This window comes from Microcaecilia unicolor, chromosome 2 (assembly GCF_901765095.1).
Source record: "Microcaecilia unicolor chromosome 2, aMicUni1.1, whole genome shotgun sequence".
Lineage (NCBI taxonomy): Eukaryota > Metazoa > Chordata > Amphibia > Gymnophiona > Siphonopidae > Microcaecilia > Microcaecilia unicolor.
The window spans coordinates 272,487,353-272,500,749 of NC_044032.1; the positions used below are offsets into that span (position 1 = coordinate 272,487,353).

The following is a 13,397-nucleotide window of genomic DNA, read 5'->3' on the forward strand; positions in this document are numbered from 1 at the left end:
TGGTTGTTGAATCTGCCCTCAAACAAGCTAGGAATTCCAGGACTTGTGCCTCAGCTCCCTCTGGTTAAAGAGGCTCGTACAATAGACTTCTTTGGGAAGAAAGCTTTTCAGGTCTCAAAGCTCATTGCCCGCATTCAGTCCTACCAGCTCTACACGAGTCTTCACTTGCAGTCTTTGCTACACAGTGCATTAAGTCTCATGGATTCTTTCCAATAGGAGCAAGCTGCAGAGCTTTACCAGTTGCCCAGTAAGCAGCTGCAGTGTAGAAGTACCCCTGACCAGGGTCTTGTATGATTCTTTTGACATTGCATCCAGACTGTCCGCCGTGGGTGTAGGGATGCAGAGACTCTCATGACTGCATGTTTATAACCTAGAACCAGTGGTTCAGGAGAGGTTGGCGGACATACTTTGCCAAGGAGACAATCTTTTGGGGGATAAGGTGGAGGAGGTTGCTGACCTCGTAAAAAACATACTGATACCATCCAAACCCTATCTTGGCACACTTCAGCTGCAACCTCTTCATCTCTGAGGGTTTTGAGTGGGCCTAGGCGACGACTCTACTACTTTCAAAAGCGTAGGTTTCCACTGCCTTCTAGCTCTGCCCTTCTCTGACCCAGGATAAAAATCTGAGCTGTACGAAGTGAATATCTTCTCCTCCTAAGGATCTGAGAGTTAATGTAACTGTAAAAGGGGCTCTTTGTTTGGTAAAAGGAAAAAAAAAAAAGTTTTAAATTTTTCTATACCTCTCTAGAAAAAAATGACAAGAAATTTTTATAGGAAGTGCATGAATAGAAAACATTACCACAACTAAACATCATTGATTACATTAATTCGCCCTTTGATACATTCAAGGATGTTTGTCTCCTTTCTACTACTGTTTTTTTGTTTGTTTTTGTGATGTTCACAGGCAGCTTAAAATGCACGTAGAATCTGCCATGGTTTTAATGACAAAGATCAATTGTAGCCTAGGTTTGAATCTCTTATCTTGCTCATTTTAACAGTGAGAACTGTCATGTTTAGAAAAATGTCTTGTGTTGAAACAGATCTTTCTCTTTTTTTTTTCCTTGCAGATTTTGTAACAACAGGAGAGGATCGCTCTTTGAGAATCTGGAAGGGGGGTGAATGTACTCAGACAGTTCGTCTTCCAGCTCAGTCCATCTGGTGTTGTTGCGTCCTAGATAACGGTGACATCGCTGTTGGTGCGAGGTACCAAAATGTCTTCCAGTCATTCAGTTAGGGATCCACCGGAATCGGGGCTCTCCCAGCAAAGCCATTTGCAATTCAATAATTTAAGTATGAATGGCCCTGCATTCAAATCGAGCTCTTTGTTAGCCGCCAGGTGGCCAATGCATATTTCTCTTATCCGTAGATAGTTTCATATCATTTTGGACCAGGTAGGGGAGGGGCGAATGCAGCACCACAATGTTTTGCAGTAATATTTAGTCGCTAAGGGAATAATTTTATATGGAATTTTATAAAAGTACTCCAGAAGCTAAACATGTAAAAGTTTTATGTGGTGACAAGATGTATGCTTTTATGTGGCCCTATGTGTTCAGGAGCAGAATCATTATTTACATATGTCTTATAAAATATGCGTATCACCAGCTAGACCAGTCCATATCAGTGGGTTCAGATGGTTATCTATAAGAGGTTATGTGACACGTGTGGGGCGTATACACAGTTACCTTGCCTCAGGTACAGTAGAAGGCAGGCAATGAGGGAATGTACAAAAGTGACAAAATTAGTGGGTCTTTTACAAAGCTCACGATAAAAATCAGCTGGCAGTGAATGCTGAGACACCTATTATATTCCTATGGGTGTCTCAGCATTTCCCACCAGCTGATTTATACTGCGAGCTAAAAACGCTATCATGGCTTTGTAAAAGGCTTCCTTAGTAGTTTAGCAGTCTGAAATATATGTCAGGTCACAGACGTCCCTCTGACTACAGAACCGAGTTCGTTACACCCAGAAACACTTAACAGAATAAGACACAAGGCTCAGATATTATAGAAATGTAAAAGCTAATTTATTGTTATCGTATTGGACATTATATATTCCTTATTTCCTTGACCCTTATTGTACTTGTATACCCTTACCTTACCTGACCCTTATTTTATACTGTTTGTTTAACATCTACCGGACCTGGCGATCGCCTTTACGGTATTATATAAGCCACATTGAGCCTGCTAATGGATGGGAAAATGTGGGATACAAATGTTACAAATTGTTATTGGCAGCAGAGAAAAGGCAAATCAGTGATCATATACTTACGCTAAATGACCCAAAATAATGGTAATCCGTGAGCATTTATGTACCTGTCAAGGGAAGGCAAAGAAATTACACTTAAACCCTAGTCCTGAACTAATTAGGACCCTTAATTCCCAAGGCACTAAGCAAAGAACAGTTACCACTTGATGGGAAAAGAACTCTCCCACACTCGGACACTGGAGGCAGAGGCAGTCAGGGAGCTGTCAAATGATATCTCTCAGGAGGATGACGGGAGCCACAGCAGGGATGGTCAGATAGCAGTCATGAGCAGGCAGCTGGCCTTCAGGTTACTTCCACTGTTGGGCAGGAGCAGATGGCAGGGCCGAGGTTTAATGAGCTTCAGATGTTTTCATGATACGGCCGTCTTGGATCTGGGCTTGTCAGCTACTCGGCTGACAGCATTTCTTGTGCAAACTGCTCCAGACAACACCCGGATAACTGTTTCTTCCACGTTCTCCTTATACTAGTGGTTCCCAAACCTGGTCCTGGAGGCACCCCAGCCAGTCAGGTTTTCAGGATATCCACAGTGAATATTCATGAGAGATTTGCATACCAATGAGGCAGTGCATGCAAATCTCTCTCATAAATATTCATTGTGGATATTATAAAAACCTACTGACTGATGTGTCTCCAGGACCAGGTTTGGGAACCACTGCTTTATACTCTTCCTGGGTAAAGGCGAGCCTTGCTGTCTGGAGCAGATTGGGGTTTTCCAGTGTTACGACTTGGAGGACTACAACACTGGGCCACGGACGCCAGGAGCAGATTTGTTCTGACCCTGAAGTCCCAGTTTCTGTAAACAAGATTGTTGTTGAAGTTGTTCACTCTCCTAGAAACTTTTCCATTCAGGAACGTCTTGCACATAGACTTGAGGCCTGTTAGAGCAGCAAGCCTGACAGGAGAGAGAATGTTGGCCTGAGGTGTGTATCCTCAGGTTCATGGTGTTGGCTAGTGCCTCCAGCAGGGCATTTTGTTCTCACACACTGACTCAGCTCCCCTCCCCCCCCCCCCCCCCCCCCCCTTTGCAGACTTGCTTTATGATCCAGTCTAGATGTGTTCAAGCTCGGTTCCCTCCATGGTGGGAACTCAGTGTTTTGGGCTATGGCATTGGACAGAGGATGCAGTCGCCTAAGGACCCCCTTTGTACACTGCCTTTTAAGGGTTGCCTATTGTTTGGAGAGGGTCTTGAAGCTTGTCAAGGACCTAGGTGAGGCTCAGCCTCTGTGGCTTACTAAGGATACATAATCTCAACCACCTAAACTCACTGTTGTGGACTGGTCTAGCCAGACTCAAGGAAGGAACGTTAATGGGTAAGGGAAATTTCACCGTGTACTTTGTCTGAATGTTTACACCTGCTCAGGAGACGGTATAAATGTCTGTCTGCATTTTCAATCTGTCCATGGTTTCTGCTTCTTTGCCTCTAGTATTTTTGTAAAATAGGCTGGATGTAGATACCTACTTTGCCTTCATACATAGATGATCTGTTATAGAAATAACCTCCACACAGGTGATTTATCTATTTGCTATTCAGCAGCCCTAAACCATTACATATAGCCACTTCGGGAGCTCAACCATACGAAACCAGATGAATTCTGCCATGCAAGGTGAGAGGCAAAGATTTCCATTTACGCAGATGCTCTATGGTCCGTTCTAACAAATTAGAGATATTAGCCTGGTATAGAGACGACGTTTTCATTCCAATCTTTATTCCCAGGTATGTAAAGGATTTGCGAGCCCAGCAGAAAGGGAAGTCCTCCCCCCATTCCTGTCTCAACTGCTCTGTAAAGGCGAGAGCTAACATCTTTGAAAAATTCAATTTAAACCCAGAAAAATCCCCAAATTCTTGAAATAACTCCAAAAGCGCTGTTAAAGATCTCCAAGGATGTGTAAGGTGTACAAGTAAATCCGCAAACGCTGGGATCATGAACATAGATTTCCCAATTGAAACTCCTGAAATCTCTGGATGGGAACTAATATCCCTAAGAAGTGGATCTAATATTAATAAGAAATAACAAAGGAGACAATGGACATCCTTGCCTTGTACCCCATCGAATAGGGAATGCCTCTGACCTCTCTCCATTTACATACAAAAATGCCTGAGGGTCTGAATATAAGACCTTCACTGCATCTCCAAATAAACCCTCCAAACCTGCTTTCCTCATTATGGCAAAAAGGAACGACCATAAGACGCGATCAAAAACCTTCTCCGCGTCAGAGCTGATCAGTAGAGATGGTAGACTTACAGGCTCATTTTCAAAAGAGGACAACGCCCATCTTTCAACACAAATCGGAAGATGGGCATCCTTCTCACAGGGGTGCCCAAATCGGCATAATCGAAAGCCGATTTTGGGCGTCCCCAACTGCTTTCCGTCGTGGGGACGACCAAAGTTCATGGGGGCATATTGCTAATAAAAGGTCACCTTCTCCCATAGGTGCATTAAGAAACGCCCTCTGTGCTGCAGTGACCCGAGGCAGTGAAGCATTCTCTAGATAGAGATTACCATCGTCCATCACGTCTTTAGGCTCTTGATAAAGAAGTTCATAAAATATCTGGAAATGGGCCAAGATATCTTTGCTAGCTCTATACCACCCCCCTCCCAGCCTCCTCACCTGTACTATGTAGGTAGACCCTCTACTTCCTCACGCCAACCTGGCCAACAGTCCTCCTGCCTTATTCCCATGGATAAATAACTGAAATTTGTAATAGATATGAGACTTGATCGCCCGCTGGTGTAGCAATTCATTCAGTTCCCTCTGGGAGTCCAGAAGAGCCCATCTAGCCCCCTCCGTCCGAACAATCCCATAATGTTGTCTCTGCTGCCAAATTGTTTTCTCCAAATGCAGTATTTCCCAATCTCTAATTTTCCGTATTCTGGCCCTATACGAGGAGATCTCTCCTCTCATCACCACTTTTGTGGTTTTCCAATATAAGCCATATTGCTGTGAGTGTCCCCCATTATGACGTGCAAAATCCGCCCATTTCTCCCTCCAAAAAAGGCAGGAAGGCAGGGTCTCTATATAATTCTAGGGGGAACCTCCATTCCCCCCCTGCACATTTTCCTTTGCCTATTTCCATCTGTAACCATATAAGGGCATGATCCGATATCTCACAGGGCCCTATGTCCGCTGATGGAATTTTTGGAAATAGGATACGGGATACAAAGAAATAGTCTATGTGTGATTGAGTCAAGTGTACCCGAGACGTGTGCGTGTAGTCTCTGTGTGTGGGGTGAAGAATCCTCCAAACATCTATCAGGTCTAACGTACTACACAGAAAGGGCAAACCTGTGGCATACTGAGTCAAACTCCCCTTGACACAGGTCGACTTATCCATCACAGGATCATAGGGCAAATTAAAATCCCCTCCTAAAATAACATTGCCTTCCTGATAGGGGGTTTAAAAGCTCAATAAGCTTGCGGAAGAAATTCCTATCAAAAATATTGGGGGGGTAAACATTGCATAGAACCAAAAGCTGGCCTTCCAACTCAGCTACTACCAGAACATATCTGCCATCCGGACTGTGTTTGATAGATTTAATCAACACCCTTAGCCCTTTACGAAAAAGGATCATGACACCCGCCTTCCTCTGCACTGCTGGGGCCTCCACTACCTGTCCCATCCATCCTCCCCCAAGCCAACAGATCCCCTATCCTCCCAGAGCTTGTTCCAAGAACATAAAATATGCTACTATCCAGAAACACAACACAGAACAACCCTAACAAAAACATTATCCCTACCCCCCCCCAGAGCAGCACGCAAGGCAAACCAACCCCAGACCTCCAATGTCTAGTAAGTGAGTGTGGGTATTCTGCAGTACTTTAAGACTGTTTCTATGTCTGCAGCTGAATGATTGAGCAAAAAAATTTTGACCTCAGTTCTGTCCAATTCCTCAAAGTCACACTCCAACCAATCACACAACAAGCAAACAGAGATCCAGAGCCCTCATCACCACTCAACAAGTACAAATGTCACAACAGTCCTTATCCAATTTCAGTGCCAGCCAGATCCCTATGGTGTATTTCAAGTCTATCGACTCCACCGTCAAGGACCCCAAATTTTCCATAGTCCCAGTAAGATATTCACCAATCGCACATCAGCCTCAGGTTTTACTCGTATCCACTCCCCCCCCCCCCAGTTCAAAGTATTGGCAAATTTAAGAGCTTCAGTGGGAGACGTGAAGAAACAAGTTTTGCTGCCATTCTGGATCCTAAGGCAAGCTGGGTAAAGGAGAGCAAATGATATTTTCTTCGTGTGTAGCATTTTGCATGTGTCCACAAACAGTCGGCGCTGCGCCGCCACCACCGCGGAGAAATCCTGGAAGAACAAAACTCGCTGGTTCTCATAATGTAAGGCCCCATTCTGTCGCAATGCCCTCAAAATGTCTTGTTTGTGGGCATAATTAAGAACTTTCATAATTGCAATTCGTGGACGGGACATCTCTGTACGCACAGCTCAATCCTTAGGGGCCCCTCTTTCAGCGGAAGTTCCAACGCTTTAGTTAACCAAGTCTCCAGAAAGCTACGCAGGTCAGACTTTCATATTCTCTGGGAGGCCCACTAACATGAGATTGTTTCGCCGCAATCTGTTCTCCAGATCGTCAAGCTTAGCCTCTAATTGCTCAATCTTGCTCTGCATTTTCTGCTGCTGACTGTCTTGTTGATTTCATTTGTCCTCCACATCCGATAGTTGCTGTTGAAAGGTAGTGAGATCGGACCTTAGCCCTTCCAGCTTGCCATTCATCGCCTCTAATTTATCAGATATTCGCTCCAGCTTCCGGTCCACCATCGGTTCCAGCAGCGCCGAGACCTCTGCTGGTATCTCTGCCACCCATGCGGAGCCCACCGACACCTCTCCTGCGGGGCCAATCTCCGCCATCTTGGAATCTCCCATGCGGCCTCATGCTCCGTCTATCCTTTGCAATTTTGCCACCATCAGAGCGTCAAAACTCTTGTCTAGGTTCCCGGGATCTGTACACCTTCACTCACCGTACGTGACCCAAGCTGGGGATTTTGGAGAGGCTCTAATACGCTCACCGCTCGATGTTACGGGGGGGGGGGGCTCGGAGATCCTCGCTGCGGCTGCCTCTCGCTAGCCTAGCATCACGTGATCAAAACATACATATTAAAATACCAAAAATAAATCTTCATTAACATACATGACATGAAATGCTGCCATCACAAACTCTCCAAACCTTCATTGCCTATCAGAAAAAAAGCTTGTACAAAAAACTGTTTGTTACAATTTCCTAAATTGTTGAATGCTAGTGCTTATACGCAATTGGCCAGGCAGGGCATTCCACATAAGCGTTCCTGCAATTGAAAAAGCTGATTCTCAAGTAATAGCATAATGCACAGAAGATACCAAATGCAAATTCAAACATTTAGGCCCCTGTTTACAAAGCTGCGCTAGTGGATGGATGGCAGTGAAGTACTGCCAACACAGCACATTCATTTTGAATGGGATGTGTCAGCAATACTGCGCAGCCTGGAAAAGGGGGGGGGGGGGGGGGGGTAAAATAGGATCTTAAAGACCTTCAATATGAAAATGGAGTGAAAACCTGACCAAAGTACCATGGCATTTTATCATGAATCACTTGATAAATGACAGTTAAAACCTTGTGTTGTACTCTATATTTCACAGCCAACCAGTGAAGTTTTCAATCCCTTTCCCACTGGTGTAATCCGAATCCCAAAAATCTCTGGCTGGAATAAGAGACAATCAGACTCAGATTTAGTGCAACCAAGTAAAATCTTTATTGGTGTTTCCCTAAGCCAGGACAAAAATAATTGTTCCCTCTGGAGCAGAGTTGGCACACAGCCAGCAAGACGTTCATGCTGAGCTACAAGGCTGCTCAGCTAGGCTTTCTCATTCTGCACTTATATGCTGTTATAAGTTTCATTTCTTCTAAATCACGAGATTTCTTCTTATTCTAACTTATTGTTCATATAAGGATATTGCCTGTTCCTGTTTTCTTACCAACCTCTCCTGCTCCAATCACATGCACATTATGTGCTCATTGGCCATTTCCTTATCCCATACACATGATCCCCAGCAACAGCAAACAAGTTGCATGAAACACCTGGCTTCTCTTTCCCCTAAACACATATTTGTGGAGGAACATCTCCTTCTTTGGAGGGTCCTCAGTCTTACCATCAAGGTTATATCAGTTTTTGTCTGCCATATATGGGCCGCATAGCTTCAGTTCCTCATGTGTTTCTCCTTGTCATGTGATTTACCAGAAGTCCATAACAATATTTGCTATTTACTGATAATCAAGGCTTGTGCACTCTGTATACAGGCCGCATTAGGGAGAAACGAAACTTAGGTGATGACAGCAGTTCTGAGTGCTTGCAGGCCAAGCAGAGGAAGGAATATACACTGGTATTATATGTTCAAATTTAGAAATACCAGCAACTAATCTAGCAGCTGCGTTCTATACTGTCTAAAAACTCCAGGTGGATTACAACTCACATTCATAAAAATCATGTCAACAATGACTAAACAATACAAATAAAACTAATTGCAGTAACCCTGCTTTATCCAATCTTCAAGCTCTACATTAGAAGGATAATTTATACTTCAATAGATTTAAGCAGATTCATCCAAACACTCCCCAAATGCCTGCTGAAATAAAATTGTTTTTAAAGCATTTGTAAACTCCTTCACACTGCTTTAAAGAATGTATATGATCTGGCAGTTCATTCCATAGTTTACGACCTGCAACATAAGATAGATGTTCTGTATTCTTCCAGTTGTATTACACAAAATGAGGGAGCATCAAGTAAATTTGCCAAGGATGACAGCAAAGTACTAGAAGTCTAATGTAAATTCGTTTATTGGTCAACACCTTAAATACAAGCATCATAATTTTATAGCATATTTGAAATTCTACTGGCAACCAATACAGAGAGATCAGCATTGGTATAATATGTTCAAATCTAGATAACCCTTGAATCACGCATGCTACTGTATTTTGAGCTATTTTTAATGACTTCAAAGTCTGTTTAGATGTGGAGTCACAGTATGTTGAACGACCATCATAAAATTACCAGCAGTAAACATTTTTTTAAATGCCTTAATTATCAATTTAGAAAAAATGGCTCCAATCACTTTTCTGACCTGATCTTAGTTGTAACAATTTAAGAAGAGAAAACTGATCAGTGGACAAACTTCTCTGCTAATATCTAACCAGGGATTCTAAACTGTTTGTAGGTCTCCTCATTTGTTTTCAACCAACAATATTTTTCATAAATGGAATGATTTTTCTTGGCCTGTTGCATGTACATATTTGCTGTTTTTTCTTTAGTGATGGCATGATCCGAGTGTTTACAGAGTCTCTAGAACGGAGAGCGAATCCCGAGGAACTGAAGGCTTTTGAGGAGGAGCTGTCCACAGCAACTATTGACCCAAAAACAGGGGACTTGGGTGATATTAACGTGGAGGAACTTCCTGGAAAAGAACATTTGGATGATCCTGGTAAATGTGCCTGGGATTACATTGTTTTGTTTTTTTTGTGTTTTTTTTGTTTTGTTTTGTTTTTTTACTTTTGCCCACCTTGATGTGTTTGTCGGGGGGAGGGTTGTTTTTTTTTTTTTTTTCTGTGAAATTGTAAATTTTCAGCTTTGTGAAAATACCTGACCTCAGGAAATGTGCTCTGTGTTTTGACTTCTTGATGCTTTTGGGTTTCTAGCCCAGCTGTAATTAACCGTAACTGGAGCTACTGTATCATAAAGCTTCATTTCATTTTGTTTTCCTCATCCCTCTTGCTCTCCTTCCTCAACCCATTAGTCGGCCATTGCAGCAGAAGGTCTCTGGAGGAGGGAAATAAGTGCACTCTTAGGTTTAGCCAGTTGGCATTACTGCTGAGCCATAACTGCAAGCACTGCCACCTCAGCATACACTACTCCAGGAGTGGGTTCTGGATGCTAGAACAGAATCTAGGTCACTGCTGCTGTTTGTGTTGCATGTGATTGACTTGCATTAGAATCATGTTTTGTGTTGTATGTGGTCCCCAGATGAATAGGCTAAAGGTTTGGTTCTAATCTGTTTGTTTGTCTCGGATAATAAGCAAAGTTGGAAATATATTTAGAAAACTTGGACGCCATCAGAAACTTCTAGGAGCCAATTCAATTCTTTATTTTTGGCTTTTCTACTTTATTTTACCTACTTAAGTGCCGAAGTTTAGATGCCCAGGTGACCTGGCTTATCGGATTTTTCTAGCACTATCAATAGGCGATGGCTCTGAAGGATTGAGACCAGGAAATGTTTGTTTCATTCATCTGTTGTAGACTTGTCCATTACAGCTTATTGTTTCACCTGTTCTAAAAGACAAGTTGTTCTTTACGTAATAACATAATAAATTATGGCAGATAAGGACCTGAATGGTCCATCCAGTCTGCCCAACAGTCACACTCGTTATCCATTCACAATTAAACCAACAATGAATATGATCATGTTCCAGCTACTGGAGTTTGTTGAAGTCCTTTCCAGCCCATCCTAAAATGAATTGTCATATACAGGACACAGACTTTACAAGTCTGCTGGGCACCGACCATAGTTCTTCACAGCCAGTTGCCATCTAAGTGTCACTTGACACATCACACATGCAGCCATTTAAGTTTTGTGGTTTTTCCTACCATCAGTTTTCTTTTTTTTTTCCCCTTATTTTCAAGAAGCTTTATTGAAAGTTATGAAAAATATATCTAGAAGAATGTGAAGATCAACAGCTATGAAATGCAAATCCCCAACCCCCTCCCCCCCCCCCCACCTCAAAATAACCCAGTTGGGTCTCCCTCCAAAGGCAAGATCACTCAGTCTTCATGTACAACTCATGGGGATATAATCCAAGTAAGCAAGTTTCAGTCGTCCTGTATTCTGTGGGTCTGACCTCCCACATCCAATAACAGTCCCAAATCTTATGAAACTTGTAAGTTGGCCATTTGTAATCCCTGCTAACTCGGCCATTAAGCAAAGATAATCCAATTTATTCAAATATATTGAACAAGCTAGTATCGTTGAACTGTTTCAGGCCACTGCCAAAGCCTGTTGTGCTGCTGTGAACAAACAAATCACCAAGTTATGCTTCAGGGGCTTTATCCCAAAAGGTCTATGATGCAACAGACAGTGTTCTGCCTTCAAGGGGTAAGAGCTCCCCAGACGCCGTTGCACCAGAGAATAAACAGCCTGCCAATATGGTTGGACAAGGGGACAAGTCCAACAAATATAGTACATATCTCTCCCCCCCCTGGTTTTTAGGATGGTTCAGAGCTCTAGCCTGCACCCTGGGGGGAGGGGGCATTCCAAATATGACGAAAGACCTTCCTTTTTAATTGCTGAAAAAAGGTCTCTGTACTGGAAGGGGCAAAGCCATAAACAGAGCAACTTTGGCAGGAGCATCATCTTAACTGTGTTTATTTGTCCCAGACAGGAAATATTAAGTCCCTCCCACTTGTCAAGGCCTCCAAAAAGTTCTTCCATCTTAACAGGGAGGTTAATAGCATAAAGATTAAGTACAGTAGAGGTCAAATCAGTACCCAAATATCAAATGTGATGGGGAGCCCAAAGATACAGAAACCTTCCTTGTATAGAGAGCTCCAAGTCCCTCTCCAGGGTAACATTCAAAATGTCAGATTTTGTCAATTTATTTTAAAACAGAATAAGGCTCCATAACATCTCAACTCCCCATCTTATAGCATGGACAGTTTAGGGTCTGTAAGGAAAACATCAACAAAGAGTTGTAATTTATATTCCTTCCCTCCCCAACTAAGCCCAGCTATTTTGGGTTGTTGTCAGATAAATAGCACTAAGGGTTCAATTACAGTAGCGAACAAGAGTGGGGATAACACACGACTCTTGTCATTTCCCCCTGTGTAATGGAAAAGGAGTTTTATAAGTGCCATTTATTTTTATACAAGCTTCTACCCTTACCCTTCCTGTCCATCCCCCACCAAAACAATGAAGAAAGCAGTCTCTCAACTACAGGGAGAGTCCTCCGCCCAGCAGAAGTGCACACCCCAGGGTCAGTTCCCATCCTTCAGAGGAATATCATCCCAGACCATGTCATAGTCACCGGGCAAGTAGATGCCAATAATAAAACAGCACTGTATCTAAGAAAAGAAAAAAAAAAAGAAAAAAGGTTATAATAACATGTAGGAACCTGAAGAACCTGCCACCTAACTGGCATAGATAACCATTCAAATAGATGTCCAGTCTTCAGAGCTCCAGTGCCACTCCCACTGAACCATCAGTTAGCCTACATAGTTTCTATTACTAAAGCTTGAAGAGAGGCAGGTTGCAATGGGGCTGCATGCAGAGAGGTTACAGAGTTGCTGTTTCAAGCAGCCACCTCCTTTAGTGACTCATTGCCATTCTGGCTGCACAGAGAGCCCCAGAGAGGGCTTATGGTTGGAACGCTGCTACACTACTACTACTACTTCTTAACACACTAGAGATGAATCACCCATTTGAGGAAAAGCCGTTGCGCTTCCGTTACTGTGTGGACCTGATGCAGTTTACCATCTTTATAGAACTGCAGTGCAAATGGGTAGCACCATTTATATAGGATGCCTGGAAGATATTTTCCTTGACCTTGTAGTTGGTAAAGCAGACCACTATGTCCTTGGGCTTATTGTTTGGGGTGCTCTGTGAGCTCTGTCCAGTTGTATTGTGGACCTCTCAATGCCGAGCAGGGCTCCCGCTATAGATGTACAACATGGTCACAGTCCAGATAAGCAAGGGTTTCCGGTACTCCATGAAAATGTAAGTTTTGGTGCCTGCTTCTGTTCCATATCCTCCATTTTATCTAGTATGGAGAGATCAGTAGCCCAGAGGTCTTGGAACTGAGTTTCCACAGTAGTAAGCACCTTCATATGTTCATCCACATTTTGCTCTGTGTCTACCACCTGCTGTCCCAGCTCCGTGATTTCAGTGCGCAAGTCCACTCCCAGTGTGGTAAGTTCCTCCTGGACTGCTTGATGTCTGTCTTCTCCCAGAGCCAGTCGCAGATTTCCCGCAGAGGGTCTCCCAAGGGATCCACAGAGGCTTCTCCCACCACAAACAAGTCTGGGAATTGAGATCCCAGAGACTGAGACACTGGCTGCACCATCATAGGGGTATCCAACTCTGGCCT

At 43.3% G+C, this 13,397-nt stretch overlaps 1 protein-coding gene across 2 annotated transcripts in view; it reads left to right on the forward strand.

The window, feature by feature from the left end:
- Nucleotides 1-13,397, forward strand: part of PLAA (phospholipase A2 activating protein) — an 83,691-nt gene that overhangs the window by 39,160 nt on the left and 31,134 nt on the right. For both annotated transcript variants that reach the window (XM_030194169.1, XM_030194170.1), the window contains 2 exons: nt 1,071-1,206; nt 9,576-9,745. In XM_030194169.1, the coding sequence (XP_030050029.1) occupies nt 1,071-1,206; nt 9,576-9,745 (306 nt within the window). The remainder of the gene's footprint in view (nt 1-1,070; nt 1,207-9,575; nt 9,746-13,397) is intronic.